Source organism: Echeneis naucrates, chromosome 12, assembly GCF_900963305.1.
Source record: "Echeneis naucrates chromosome 12, fEcheNa1.1, whole genome shotgun sequence".
Taxonomy (NCBI): Eukaryota; Metazoa; Chordata; class Actinopteri; order Carangiformes; family Echeneidae; genus Echeneis; species Echeneis naucrates.
Genome location: NC_042522.1, coordinates 2,230,534 through 2,246,881, shown reverse-complemented (window position 1 = coordinate 2,246,881; position 16,348 = coordinate 2,230,534). Strand labels below are relative to the sequence as shown.

The following is a 16,348-nucleotide window of genomic DNA, read 5'->3' as shown; positions in this document are numbered from 1 at the left end:
AAAAAGACTCAAAAACAAGCACGCAAACACATCCAACTGTGGAGGCAGCTTCTAGCAAAAGACAGGCCTTTCCATGTCTCTGGATCAGGATAAAACTCTCTAAAACAAAAGAGTGGGGTGGGTGTGAGGGGCGGTGGGAGGGAGTGGGGTTTAGGGGGGGGGCACTGTCCTGCACTGAGCACTGTCCTTACAGCAAATGTCAAGAGACAGAAAATCTGGGGAAATAATTGAAAACACAATTAAGTTGATAGAGAAAAAAGATTTGAGTTGCTGCCCTTCCAACTGTTCGAGTCCACCTGAAGGTTAAGTGTATTTTACCATCTTAAGACCCAGATGGAGCATCTGCTCCACTGGAAAAAAAATGCCTCAATTACAGCAGTACTGGGGTGGTGGGTCTGAGGGGGGGCCACATAAGATACCACAAAGTGAATATATGTTTGTAGGAAGAGGGAAAACAGGCAGAAACAACCTGCTGCTCGAACTCGACCTTCAGTCACACATCTCTGCTGGTTTTGGGTCCTACATCAAGGAAGACATGACATCAAAAGAAAGTGTGGAAAACCTCAAAACTGGTTACTAAAAACCCTGTATGAGGCTTTCATTTGAAGAGTCAACGGACTCCTGGGACAATCTCCCCCAGTTTTAAAGTGTTGAGGAGGTTCGAAATCCACTTGTGTGCATGAAGGGGGTATGTGATTGTACTTTGTGGGCAGGCAATGCAAAGCTCTAAAAGTGAGAACTCACAATAAAAAATTGATTGTAAAATCAAAAGGAGGTCAGTGTGGAGATATTAAAATGGGTGTTATATGAGACTTTCTGTTGAACAACAGATCCTCCAACAGTTTGCTGGGAGCATCTGGTAGATAGTTCATTATGCCAAGATTGTACTGACGGAATTTAGAGGAGGAGGACCGCTCCCCATGATTGCATGGATATTATTGGGAGGAATGAGGAGATTAAACCTCCTGTGTCATGATGAAATGACATAACTCATTGCAAACATTGCAGAAGTTCTCAAAATATGACTGAAATCCAAAAACAGGCGTTTTAGCATTTTAAGGCTAAAAGGCAAGTAGGTGAGAACTCTTGAAAGTAGTGGCCATCTCTGTCCAAACTGTTGAACTCTTATTTTTGTGTTTTTGTTTTTACAGTAATTCACAAAGCTTAAAATATCACCTCAGTCCAGAAGAAATGAAAAGGTCAATAATTTGTTATGAGTCATAGGCAGTCATAGGCATTTTAAGCTGAATCTGTTCCAAAAGAGAAGTTCTTTGACAGTGACGGCCCCCATCACAATGCTTCTTCAAAAAATAGGAATTATCAAAGCGCCACAGCTTAGTTACATTCACAACAATCGAAACCATGTGACAAAATAAGATTTCACCTCCACTTGATGAAAAGCCCCATAATTTAGAGTGAGAGGCAAAGGGAAATTAGCTTCCCATCACACACTGAGGGAATGAATTTCGGTTTCTATTAGGTGTATTTTGACATTTTAATTTTACATTCTTATTTTTAGCCCCCAGTGGCAGGGGAGTGGAGAGTTAAAGACCCCTAACCCAAAAAATGTAAAATGTGTAAAAATGCTCTGCTATGACAATTTTTTGATTGAAATTGCTTTCCCACAAAAAATTTGTTTAAAAAAGCTCTCAAAGAAGCTAAAAACACTAAAAACACTAAAAACATCTTTGAATATATTATGTAAATGAACTGGTAAAGAAAATCCACGGGATTGGTTGCTAGGATATGTGACGTATGAAATCCAACTGAGGAGCTGAAAAACTGAATCCAACTTTTTCAGATCTGGTTTTGAAACTGCATTTTCAAATCTAAAATGCTCAGTTATGGCGCACACTCAAGACTTCGCAGCTGAAATGTCTTGTAGCAGAACCCAAACACTACATAGACATGTTAATAATTTGAAAAACAAAATTTTTGGGTTAAGGGGTCTTTAAGTTGCTAGTTAAAAGATGGTAGTTTGGCTCTGATTATACATTGCTGTGTATGTGCATTTTAGGCTGTTTGTTGTAAATGAATGCTGCAGCGACAAAGTTCTCTCGTCTGGCTTGAGTTTAAACTACAAACAGGAAAATACAGGATTCTACATACCTTGCCGTGTTACATATCAAAATATTTTATTTGAATCCAACAGATTCTAATGAAGTGACTAAGTAGCCCATTTCCCTGCTAAGAAATGGAGGACAAATGAGATGGCTGATTAGAGATTTATAGTTTTTGTGGAGTCTTAGATCAATTCAAGATGTCCGATGGTTAATCTGATCGGATTAGACATAACAAGCAGGTCTATGTGGTGCAAATCCAAACAACCTGAGAATATCTCAACTCAATATTTTCTGAACTGGGTCATAGCTCACAGCAAAGCAAATGAAACAGAAAATTTGACAACTGGGCAAGAGTGAGTATGAGAGTAATAAAGAAGAGAAACACTGATGGAGGATGGTCCTCTGCTTTTTAGATCCTTCTAACTTCAGATTTACATACTCATAATCAACCCCTTCAGTGTACGACTTGTTCCATCAAACATTATACTTGATTGAAAGAGACAGAGAGAGGGAGTGATGGTGGGCTCGAGAGACCTCATTGTATATGGAAATACTCGCCAAGTGACAAGTGGAAAGACACAAATCTTTACATTATGTGTGCCGACTGTGATCATCTGAATTGTGTACAGTCAGACTTCTTTCTGTCTCTGGCTTTGTCCCATTCCCCAATTCCATTTCAGCTAATTACAGAGTGTGTGTTTTCTGTTTTATGAGTATGTGGTGACAAAAGGCGATTTTCTGAGGTGAAAACTGAGCATCATACTGATCAATGTGACCAGTATTAACATCTGAATCTGCCCACAGGCCTGAGAACACCCATTAAGTCAGTATCTCCCTGTATGTGCCTGTCTGTTTCTCTGTCACCATCTGTCTGTGTCTGTCATATTATAAGATCATTATAATAAAAACATATATTACAACTGACCATACTTTGCTGCACTATATCATAGCACACCATATTGTTATGTTCTATGCCTTAACATATAGTCCATCACATAGTTATTTGCTCTACCATAATACATTACACCATACAGTATGGTGCTATGCTATACTATCCTATACTATAACATACCACACTATTCCATTCCATTCTATGCTTCCACTTACCTCGATGATATTTCTGTATTAAGGCCCCAGAAATGCATTCCTGTACATTCACAACATTTGGACAATAACTCCTGCAGGTGAGAACGCTCCTGCCTGTAATGTTATAATGTTCCCATACACCAGCTGGTACCCTGGTTGTGTAAAACAGCAGCAACGCAGTCATCACAAACAATCAGAGCATACTGAATTGCAGCTTGAAACATTTTTCTCTCCATAAGTTCAATCTGTTCTGAGGAGAAATGTGATCTGACCCAAATGACCTCCAGGCTCTGATATTAGATTAACAGTGGAGGCTAGCGTTTCAGCTAACCAAATCACAACGGGACTAATGACACCACGAGGTGAAGGTCAGCATGACCTTTGACATCTGACCTCTATATGTTCTGCTGTGAATGCAGGATGTGGAAGAAGTCAGAGGGAGAGAGACAGGTGAAAAAGAAAATAGATCCCTCCGTATTAACTTCAGTAGTGTGTAATTATTACATTTCCATCTGACTGAATGTTTCCTGTACGAGTAATGAAAAGTACATAATATACACCTCATTGATTTGTACTTTAAATACAAAGATCAAACATTAACTTAAAACTAAAAGACTAGTTTAGTATCTCATCTGTTGCCTACATTCAATCAACTGATTGTCTGTTGGATCCTGAATCCATAAGAAGACAAAATGCCTGCAAGTGCAGACAGAACAAGTGTGGAGTTCAGACTGTGTCCAGCAGCAACCTTTGACCTCCTTGCAGTCTCCCCTGCCTGTGATGGAGAGGATGGAGGAGGTATGGTCTTAGTGGAGGCAGCCTCCCCTCCAGTGTAGAGGCATTTTACTGACTTACACTGATAGGATTAGGTTTTAACAGTATTTAGATGTTTTATGTTGCTGTGAAGTCACTGTAGTTACCAATGTGATTATTGTCTGAACAACCAGAAGCATAAGTGAATGATAAAAAACAACAGGCAAACTGCTTCACCCTACACTGAATCCGATCCAGAGTCCAATGCTCCCTTTTGTTCAAAATTATATGTACAGTTCATTGATTATTACTTTAGATCTGATGCGTATTGTGATTAAAAGAAAGGCCTCAAATACCGACCAAACATTAGTTGGTGAATTAATAAACAGAAGGCACTTTTGAAACACGTCATTGTTTGCTTTGTTTTGTTGGTCTTTTTCCCAATCTTTCTGCAGAAGCTCCCTCAATTATTAATGAAGTTGATGGATTCTAAATGAAATCTCCGTTTCAATCTGTTTGAGTATGCCCTTGTCACTACTGAAAAAAGGCATACCTGACACTACAGCTAGATAGCTATGGAAATATAATCAAAATCAAAATAAGGTCATATAAGGGCAATTTCTTATCGGTAAAATGGGTCATTACGTCGCTGGGTAATGTTTGCTACTGAGATGCTGCAGTAATATTTTTATATTTTTTCTCTGAAATAAAATGCAAAAGTGATTATTCTAACTAAGATCATAGTTGCCAACATGAATGGAAAAATTATGTCATGAATTTTGTTGTGGCACATCAGACCATGAACAAACAATTATCTGAATCACTTCCTCGGTGCTCAAATGCTTTCACAGAGTATTGTTAGTTAATTATGCGAACTATGTTTTATATTCGTTGCATCTCCACATCACTACAAATGATTGAACTTGCAATAATTTTTTAGGCTTAAATAAACAGATAAATATATGTATTAAATAGGGGTCTTTTGACATTGGTATCCAAACTATGAGCATTCCAAATTAGTGGATCCTTAGGTTGTGTTTGATTCTACTATCTGTTTACACATGGCTCAGAGATGACAGAGTTTGACCGAGACATTTATCAAAACAATGTTAGACGATTACCAGGAAATCATTTGTATAGTGGCGATTCAATGATTCTCCATTGGTGTGTGAGTGAGTGAGTAAGTGAGTGAGCAAGTGAGTGAATGAGGAGGATGGTGCTGCACATCTTAATGACATCCCTTGACACTGGCAGGGACATAATTGCACACACACACAGGTTTGTGAGTGAGTGAGCGTGTACGTGTGAGTTGATGAGTCTATCGCCCTGGTAACAGCCTGTAGCCAAGGGATTCTATAGCTGTCTGTGTCCTTTGTCCTCTCTTTTCATCTCTATTTTTCCCCTTCCATTTGTCTCCTCTTACTCCCCCCTCCCATTAATTCATCAACCCTCGGTCTAGACAGGAGGAACGATTAGAGTGACCAACAACTGTTTTAATGCAAGTATAATATCCTCTAACTGAGCTGCATGACTTTTGGCGTCAACTCATCTGTGAGATGTTACTCTGACAGCATGTCAGTCTGTCCTTTGTCTTCATTGATAAAATGTCAGAACATAGTGAGAATGGTTCGTCACTAGTGTCCAAGCAGTAGTCCCCAATGATGTAATACAGAGTTAAGCAGTAGATCATCCATTTGTTTCTTGCGCATCTTTAGAAACAACTTTTTAGGATGAATCAGTTATCAAAGTGTTAACTAACTTATAATGAATTTCTTCACATGGAGAGGTCATTACGTCTCCGGGGACCATCACTTTATCATGGTGGAGTGGTTTGCGTGTCCCTGTGAACCTGGGAGCTATGTTGTCTGTAGCTTCATGCTCCTGGTAGGGTCTCCCATGGCAAATGGTCTCAGGCGAGGGGCCAGACAAAGAATGGTCCACAAAGACTCCATGAGCAACCCAACAGGGAACAAGAAGATCCTGCCCAGAGGAAGCCCATTTGGAGTCAGGGCCAGTTGGGGAGCCTGTGTAAGAACGCCTGGTCGTTGGGTCTGCCACAACGCCCAACCGGGCCAAGCCCGAAAAAGCCACATGGATTACGCCTCCCACCCCGTGGACCCACCGTCCGCAGGGAAGATAGATAGTGTCGGGTACCCTGCCAAATGGGTGGGGGTGTAAGCGGGGGTGGACCGGACTAGTCCTGCAGTCACTGTAAAGAAAATAGCCGGAAAGCAAAGTTCTTGATATTCAGGTCAATCTCCATTCCTTCCCTCACCTACAGTCATGACCAAAAGAACAAGAACAAGATCAAGCGACCGAAATGAGCTTCCTCATAGCTGGCTTCTCCCTTAGAGATAGGGTGAGGAGCTCAGAGTAGAGCAGGCATGTCTAGCTGGGAGGAGGCCCCGGAGCAGACCGAGGCACAGGTGGAGAGATTATATCTCAGCTCTGGCCAGGGAATGCCTCAGGATTCCACAGTCAGAGTTGTTCAATGTGGCCAGGGGAAAGAAAAGTCTGCAACCTGACCTCGGATAAGCGGATGACGATGGATGGAGGTCATTTTTTTTTAATAGGGTTTATAGCACCTAATTTATCAGTCAATTAAGTCAATAATCTCAATATGTGTATGGTTCCATTGTGCTTTCAGCTTCTCCAAAGTGAGGCCATGCTTCTCCTTTTAAGTTCTCATGTGACAGACACTTTCACAGCATCGCCACACCTAATTATTTAATTAACAAGAAGATATTCAACACGCGTCATTGCAGGTGTAAAAGTGTTATTGCAAATATTACCTTAATTAAAACTATGCCAATGACTGTTTTCTTTTCAAACCAATAGACAAAAAAAACAGCTGATAAACATGATCAAACATGATGTTATGACATAGGAAAGACCTTTCACTTGCTTAGTGCTATCACAAATCACATGCGAGCAGCTGTTCCTCTGACCTCTGACAGCTGAAGGATTCCACATACAACACATCCTCAGCCACGATTCTTAACACTTAAAAATCACCAAAACAGAGATACGGAAGGAACGAAGGAGGGTTGGAGCAGAGGGACAGCAAAACAAAAAGAAATCTTTCAACACACTACTTGTTTGTTTGGTTTTTTCCCCTCAGCAGTAGTGAAAATTTCTGAGGCTGCTCTATGTGTGAACCGTCTGCTAGCAGATTTAATACTGCAGAGACTGAATGAAAAAGTAGTGCTGTCAATAGGAGAAAAATGAGCTGTGAGAAATGATAAATTGTCACACACGTCAGCGGTATTGACTGGTCTGAGAGAAGGATGGAGGGAGGAAGAAAGAAGAGACAGTAAAGAACCTTTTTCACTCAACACTTCATATGACTGAAACCATGTGAATAATAAAAATATCCTTGTTATAATTTGATGTTTCTTAATGAGAGTGTAATCATTCACAGCAGCTTTTGCTCATTTTAACTTCCTATGAAAACTCTCCAGATATGAGATGGCAAAGTGTTGCTTGACCCACCTGCATGTTTTTGTCATGGTTACACATTTGACACGTGACAAAAGATAAATGGAGCAGAAAAATGAGTGGTTTGTCTATCTGTCCTGGTGTCAAGGTTTTGTGGAGAAAATAACTTCTCACTTTAGAAAGATAGAGAGAGAGAGAGAAAGAGAAAGAGCACAAGAAAAAGAGAATGGGTGCACATGAAACACCAAACTGCTTTTAACACTATGCAGGTCACAGAACACTGGTGGTGCACATGAGCAGTGGGGCGCTGATTAATATATACACACACGGACACACTGAGCATTATTAACCTACATTCAGAGTCACCAGAGCAAAACACCTGAATTGTCCAACACATAAATGATAAATGAGTTTCCAGTGTCTCTCATATGAAACCAGCTGAGGCTCCATAGACCACTAGGGAGACAAGTCTCTGAATTTACAGCACAAATGTCGTAAATGCCAACAAGGTAGAGCAGCAGACCTCGTCTGAGACTATCAACCTGATCATATACTCATCCCAGATCTGATCATCCAGCTCAGATTTATATTCATTTCCAATTAAATTGTGGTGGCACTGCATTTCTGGCTGGATTATGTTCAGAAGCAGAACTTGTAACAGTAGCTGCAGTGAGAGAAATAAGAAGATCGGGGAGGGAATGAATTTGGGCTGCTGTTGTCAGGACTAAGTCTTGACAGTACGTGCTCTACCACGCACCAGTATGTCCAAATGTTGCATTTTAGGTAATGTAAATAAAAGATGATGGTGTTACATGTGTTGCAAGGTTTCAAGGCACCGACAGGCCCGAAGGGCTGCAGCCTCAGCGGTGAGGGAGGCAAAGCAGTGGGTGTGGGAGGAGTTTGGAGAAGGACTTTCGGGAGGCACGGAGGTGTTTCTGGAAAACTGTTCGGTATCTCAGCAGGGGAAAGCGGGGAAACATCCAAGCAATCTATGACAAGGATGGTTCACTGTTGACCTCAACTGAGGAGGTAGTCGGAAGGTGGAATGAGCACTTTGAGGAACTCCTGAATCCAACTTGCACATCCTCTGGGGTGGAGGCAGAGCTGGAGGATAAGGAGGGGATCAGTGATGATCTCCCGGGAGGAGATCACTGAGGTGGTTGCACAACTCCACAGTGGCAAAGCCCCAGGGGTTGATGAGATCCGTCCAGAAATGTTGAAGGCTCTGGGTGTTGAGGGGCTGTTGTGGTTGACACACCTTCTCAACATTGCATGGAAGTCTGGAACAGTACCAAAGGAGTGGCAGACCGGGGTGGTGGTTCCCTTGTTTAAAAAGGAGGACCAGAGGATGCCAATTATCTGGGGATCACACTCCTCAGCCTCCCTGGGAAAGTCCACTCGAAGGTGCTGGAAAGGAGGGTCCAGCTGATTGTCGAACCTCAGATTGAAGAGGAGCAATGCGGATTCCGTCCTGGTCGTGGAACAACGGACCAGATCTTTACTCTCGCATGTATCCTGGAGGGGGCATGGGAGTATGCCTATCCAGTCTACATGTGTTTTATGGACTTGGAGAGGGCGTATGACCGGGTTCCTCAGGATATGTTGTCTCGATCTTGATTTTCAGGTCAATCTTCATTCCTACCCTCACCTACAGTCATGACCGAAAGAACAAGATCAAGCGACCGAAATGAGCTTCCTCATAGCTGGCTTCTTTCTCCCTTAGAGATAGGGTGAGGAGCTCAGAGTAGAACCACTGCTCCTTTGCATGGAAAGGAGCCAGTTGAGGTGGTTCGGGCATCTGATAAGGATGCCACCTGGACGCCTCCCAAGGGAGGTGTTCCTGGCATGTTCAGCTGGGAGGAGGCCACAGGGCAGGCCGAGGACCAGGTGGGGAGATTATATCTCCACACTGCCCTGGGAGCGCCTTGGGATCCCCAGTCAGAGCTGGCCAATGTGGCCGGGGAAAAGGAAGTTTGGGGTCGTCTGCTGGAGCTGCTACCTCTGCGACCCAGCCCCAGATAAGCGGATGAAGAAGATGATGATGATGATGATGATGATGATGGTGATGAACAGGTTGTCCTGGAATGGCACAGGCAGTGTGGAAATACTTGGAACTTTCCAAATATGTAAATGAAGAGCAGACTATCCTCGTATGATAGAAAATAATCTGGTCTCAGTTATGTTTCCTACAAAACACATTTTCAGTTGCCTTTTACTTGTATAGAACATTTCTATACAGCAATCATTGATAACATTGACGTGAGTAACACTGATTATCTCTACATTGAGGCACCTCCTAGTGGGAGGGATATATTAGGGCAAGTGTAAGGATTTGACAAGGGCCGAATTGTAATGCTAGACGACAGCGTCAGAGCATCTCAGAAACTGCAGCTTCTGTTGCCCAATTTGCTGAAGAAGTTAACAGTGGTTCTGATAGAAAGGTGTCAGAATACACAGTGCGCAATTGATCACAGTTAGTTGTGTACGTGGCTGCATAAGCATATAACAAGCAGAGTTCCAATTCTAACCCCTGTGCACCCTGGAAATCACCAACAATGGGCAAGCGAGCATCACTGGCCCATGGAACAAGGGAGGAAGAAGGCCTAGTCTGATAAATCACATTTCGTTTTACATCACATGGATGGCCATGCGCATAGCTTACCTGGGTAGTTTACCATCCATGTAGATGATACTTCTACACATACCACCTATCTAAGCCTTTTTGCAGCATGTGTACACCATTTCATGCAAATAGATGGCTGTTGTCTCCTTCAGCAGGATAATGGACTCAGGAATGGTTTGAGGAGCACAACAGTATGTTTGAGGTGTCGACGTGGCCTCCAAATTCCCCAGATCTCAATCCAATTCAGTATCTGTGGGATGTGCTGGATAAGAAAGTCTGAACAATGGAGGCCCCACCTCACAACTTAAAGGACTTAAACGATCTGCTGCTAACACCTTGGTACCAGATACCTCAGCACACCTTCAAGAGTCTTGTGGAATCTAGGCTTTGACAGGTCAGGGCTGTTTTGGCAGCAAAATTCATTAGCTTAGCTTAGCTAGCATCAACAGAACTTTCGAAAAACTGAAAAAACTCTCCTCATGACCAACAAGCAATTTTCTTTTATGCATAGAAGGCTTTCTTGATGTTGAGTGGTTTGTATTTATAAGCTGAGCACTGGATGGTAGATGCATCAGTGTAGTCTTCACTCAGAAAACATAGTTATCAAAGTATGGAGACAACAGGAAAACAAGATGTGACAAGGCAACAAACTCCCGTTTAAAAGAACTACGTTTCTGTGTTGTTGAAGAGATGTATAGCCTTTTCATGAGGTCTGAACTGTGTAATTTCATGCCATTTACCTGATAAAGAAATGGACTCGCGAATCATGTGTTTGATAAAATGCACTCTACTTTAACCAAGAAACTGTTCCTGAATCAGTTTAAAATTTTTAGAAGAAACTAAACTCTAGTGATTTAGTGACTCTTTCTTCTCTCAATGACATTGCCCGTTCGCACCTGCTGTGATGTCGTCATCTGTGACTTCCATTTCCTCCTCCGGAGCCTTGGTTTCTACTGGCTGAGTCTCAGGAGGGGGCAGGGCTGGAGGAGAGGGTTCTGTGTTCGTCCCAGCTGAAGAAGGAGAGGAAGAGAAAGATATTTTTTATGATTATTAAATATCAGCCGGTGCTGGAAAAGGCTGACCATAAGGGTGATGACCGATGGCACAGTTTGTGTCAGACAAGGTTTGGTGTTTGTATCATCAGGCCAAGTGTCTTGGTTAAAAAGCCAATAAAGGTTTATTGGGCCTCCTTGTTATCTAGAGAATTAATGGACATGAACACACACAGACACACACTATATTTAGTGCTTTCATTTAGACCTTATCTTTCCATTGCCAATTAAGAGAGGCTATTCATTAGTGACCAGGGCTAATGAATGATGTCATGCTAATGAATGAGGCAGCTAAAGGTACAGAGTTGTAGTGGTAAACTAATCGGTGAGAAAACAAGCTAATTAATGAATTACACACATGCGTGCACAGTTGTGCAAACACACAGAAACCCTATGACTCCCTAAGCAAGAAAACAATAACCAGCTAATCAGAGTGTGTGTGTGTTGGGTGGGGGGTAAAAAAAACTGTAATTACACTATGTATAATTACATTGATTTATCCTGGTTAACATGGTGCTTCATGTTCCAATTAACCTGCTCACACACATACACACACCCTGCTGACAGCAAAATGACTTCGTACAGCTTTAAATCACCACACACACATACACACACACACAGGAAGCCAGGACTCAGCCTGTTTGCTTCACTATCCATCTCAAATGTTAAAGTGATAAAAACTTAATTGAACTTAATTAAAATAATCTCTGTGATTGGACTATAAAAGGCCAAACTGTGTTTCTATAGAAACAGGTCCCTTTCAGGTCAATTCAAATGAGCTTGATTGACATAAGCCAGAATTGTGTTGTTATTAAATATGGAGTGGAGTGTTAAATTGTAATAAATAAAGGTAATACTGGAAAAATGTGCAGTTTTATTTTATTATACTAAACTGTCCATAGCTCAGAGCCTGATAAATCTTAATTTCAACCTGTGAAAAATGGGAGCAAAAACTAGAGTTGTGTTTATATTTTTGTAATTATCATTGGTGTAATGTATTGTAAACCCCTGTGCAGTGCTTGGCTAAGTCATCCATGTTCTTTAGGTTCATTTAAAGGAGGCAAAAGAGGGGCGCTTAATGGGGGGTGGGGGGTGGGGGGGTGGGGCACTGCACTGCTCCAAGGTCAAGCTTGTCATGTCAGCCATGACACATGGCTCCCAGCATGCCTTATTGACCTCCAGGACCTTCTCCTCTCTCTTCTGGCTGTTGCTTGTGCTCCTCTGTTCAAAATCACACTTCCTTATCATTTAGCTTATTACATCTATAATAATTTTATATAATAACTCAACTTCCCCCATCCTCCCAGCAAAGGAAAGACAAATAAACATTTAGAGGAGAGAAGCAGGGAGGAAAGAGTACATGAAAGATCAAGTCAGGAGGAAAGGAGAGAACAAAAAAGAAAACGGAAAAGGGAGAGGAGGAGGAGGAATGTAAATAAAGGAAAGATATTTAATAGATATGATAATTAACAGATTATAGTGATTGGTTGCAGAACAAATATGAGAGGAGGAGGGAAGAAGGGAAGGAAGGAAGGAAGGAGGGAGGGAAGGAAAAAAGGGAAAAAGGATAAAGAAATGTCTATAAAAGGAAGAACAGCATGAGAAAGATGTATGACGAAGGTAAACAGCAGAAAAGAGGACAGTGAGGAGAAGGCACATCTTTAACAGCAGCAGCTTGATGAGGGAAAAACACAGAATTTGGTGATAGACTTACACAGTTAACTAAAAGCAGGGGCGGCGGGGGGGACTGCTGCTCAGTGATCAAAGAAACAGCTGCTTCTCATGAACAGTTTGGCCCTTAAAACTGCGTGTATTCATGCGTGTCAAGGTGGACAATGGAAGGGACTTTCTTTAATCAAGTGTGTGAATATGAGAACGTTAAGTGTGTGGACCCTGTCTCCCTCAGTCCAGACCCCCCAAGGCGGACTTTTTCCGCTCCCCAGCCTTGTGTCCTTTCTCCTGGGCACCCCCCCCCCCCCATTACTGAGGACGTCTTACACCTCAAAGATGAAAGCTTCACACTCATGTTTTCTATTGGTCAGTGCTACAGCAGCATGTCGATGGGTTTGCGGCCAGACACACTTCTCCATCCCCATCATTACAGGAAGCTGTATCCACCCCAGTCTGCACTAATACACACAGGAAACTGACGGGAATAATCTGATGCGAGTGAACCAGGTCCCACCATGCACTGTTGAAGACACTTCAAAAGACACAGTTGCGTTGATGATGGACAGGATGCGAGCAATCTCATTTCTTGTCTCTCTATTTTTCTCTGTCTCTCACTCGCTGTCTTGCTTTCTGCCCTACTCCCACTTTCTGTCCCATTCTTCCTTTTTCTATGCATCTCATTTCTCTCCCTTTCTGTCTCTATCTCTGAGTGCAGGTTAACAATTCCTGTTTCCTTTGTGTTAAAGGCATTTAAACACTTCCATGAAAGCTGAAAGGTCAGGCACAGCCACTGCTGTGTGTGTGTGTGTGTGTGTGTGTGTGTGTGTGTGTGTGTGTGTGTGTGTGTGTGTGTGTGGTCAGCCCCATGCTGCGACAGTGGGACTCTGCCACGGACTCACTGACATTTTCTAGGCACTAAAAGCTAATGGATAAATACCGGTGTTTTCCTCCAAACACTCTGCTGCTGGAGTAGCTGGCTGTGTGTGAGTATGTCAGAGAGAGAGAGGCTCAAGAGGACTACAGAGTGCCTATCTGATGATAGTGTCAACAGTGCGAAATAACTCCACTTAAGTTATACTGATCCTCCCATGTGAATGACAACACAGTCAGTGTGTGAGTTGTGTTGTGTTGTACAGAACAGTTTATGATGAATATTTATTACTTCAATATTATGAAAAAAATAAAAATCACACAAACTGTAATACACAAATCAGAGGAGGCAGCAGCAGGTTTCTTGTAAGAGTGAAATGTGTCACAGCAGACAGGAATAAAATTTTGTGGTGCTAAAGACCAGCTAGTCTGTGTGTCATGTTCTCTGGACATAAAGAAATGCATCTATCAACAACCACATCAGTATCCTTTACAGAGTTGATGATAAAGGATAAACCCAACTATCCATTTGTCACTATCTATCAAAATAAACTCAGTACGGTTTCATTTGAATGTGTTCAGCCCTCGCTAATATAGCAACCATGCTAACCGTGCTGACCTAAACTTATTAAGATGCTTCTGTCTTCTCTGTTGTTTGAATAGAAGAGACTATTTAACCTAAACAAAATCCCATTCTTTCACACACCAGCAAGAGACTATAAATAGTGGTTGGAGACTCTGGGTCTGAAAAGTGAAGTTAATGCTGAGGAGCCTTAAACCTCCATTCTATTTAATGACCATGGCCACAATAAGTACACAACAGCTGTGTGCAACTTCAACTGTTGATCAATTGATTCAGTCTGTAGTTTCCAGAATTTTAAAACCCAATCATGATAGAGTACAGAGCAGGGCAAATCCAGCTGTCACTCCTCCTTATTGCCACCTTCTACCCCAAATAAGGGTTCTACTGGCTTGAAATAAAATCACCATGGCCAAAAGTTTCTTTCCCACAGGACCCTGACTGAAGGATAAAACAAATGCATACTTCATTGTTGCCTCAGTTTGATGTGAGCTCAGTTAGAAACCATAAAGGATGTGTTGGAAAACAAACGCTGTAACAAAAAAACTGGTTGACACAGCCCATTTCATGGGGCGGGAAATGTGTAAGAATGACATGTTGCATTTAACAACAGACAGAGCCAAGCAGAGAATCACGCTCAAAGGACTTCTCTAGGGGATTCAACAAATTCCCTGACTCTCCCCTGATATTCAGGATTTCCAGGACCGGCGGGCATCATCTTACTGTTCCTTTCAGTCCTGCTGTGCAGCACACAGATCAAATTCAATGACCCTTTAACCTCACTCTATCTCTCTCTCTGTGTCTGTTCCCTCCCCCTCCATCCTCCCTCATCCCCTGAGGTCACTGGTCCATCACACCCACCACCTCCCCTGCCTGTGGTACTGCTATGGTAATACAACACTGACCGGTGCCCATTTCCATGGCAACTGTTCCCCTGAGAGACCCCCAGCATCCTCTGCAACCACAGAGCACTTCTGAACACACACACACACACACACACACACACACACAATTCAGAAGGCTGTTTCTAGTAAAAGAAGGTGGAGATTCACCTTTCTTCCCATCAGCAGGTCTAACTATAGACCTACAGAGAAAGAGTGAGAGTTAGAGAGAGTCCATTGGGAATAAAGAGAGCTGGACATGGACCAAGAGAGACTAAGTCAAAACCTTGTACATGTCTGGACCTCTTGTGTCCAAGTGCTGATGTTCATGAAAAAGCAAGACTGAGCTGTGATTCCAGCTGTATTAACTGCTCAGAGAGAAAGTTAGAAGAGACAGAATATCTTTCTCCTCACGCAGAGCAAAGCCTCTGTCTGGATCCACTACAGTTACAGTCTTTATTCACCTCAGCTCAAGAAGGTAACAGCTTTTCATGTTTTTATGTCACTATTTGCTATGCACAGCTGGATTTAAGTACACAGTTTTCTTACTCCTAACTTACAAGTTGCATGCAAAACTCATGATATTGTCTTATTTCCTGTTGCTGGTATTTATCTACTTGTTTCTTAAGCAGTTAGTATTGACTCTTCTGTGATTCTGTTATTCCTCTGTCTCCTTTATTAATAAATCATACATCAAATAAAAGTAGTTATTTGCTGCAATTCCTACAGTCCCTAAGCAGCCAGGAAACCAGAGTAGAACCAGCTGACTGTCTGTAAGATGTATAGCCCTAACAAGGTCCAGACCTGGATCAGGGTTTTACCAAGTCTCTTTAGAAACATAATCAAATCTGGCAAGATGCACTAAGGTAGCAACACTGGAGACTGTAACTCGCAAATGTGTACCAAAAACTACAACTCAGTGATGAAATAAGACAGTCATCCATTCAGTCAGCAAAAATGACACAAAGCTGCATTGTGCTCATCACCATCACAACCAAACAGTGACTTCTATCTACGTCAAATAAAGTGTGGGACACTCACGAGAGCTGACGGTGTCCACATACTGAGGGAGGTAGGGAGCCCACATGTCAATGGTGTCCTTGCGTCCTGACTGGCCAATCCTTCTCAACTCAGCCAGCAAAAGGGCCTGTGCTGCTTCACGTACCTAAAAATCAGAGTAGACAGAGTACAGGTACAAATTGGAGCAGAGACTCTAAGCATTACAGTATGAGGTCTCATGTTGGGGACTTGAGGTGAACATAAGTTGATGTCACAGTGACTGTACAGAGACTGTACTTGAGACTTGGCTTGGACTCAAGAACAATCTTTAT

General features: G+C 42.3%; 1 protein-coding gene across 2 annotated transcripts in view; it reads right to left on the bottom strand.

The window, feature by feature from the left end:
* wdr7 (WD repeat domain 7) overlaps nt 1–16,348 on the bottom strand; it is a 107,430-nt gene that overhangs the window by 42,586 nt on the left and 48,496 nt on the right. For both annotated transcript variants that reach the window (XM_029515305.1, XM_029515306.1), the window contains 2 exons: nt 16,059–16,182; nt 10,860–10,973 (listed from right to left, as the gene is read on the bottom strand). In XM_029515305.1, coding sequence (XP_029371165.1) covers nt 10,860–10,973; nt 16,059–16,182 — 238 coding nt within the window. The remainder of the gene's footprint in view (nt 1–10,859; nt 10,974–16,058; nt 16,183–16,348) is intronic.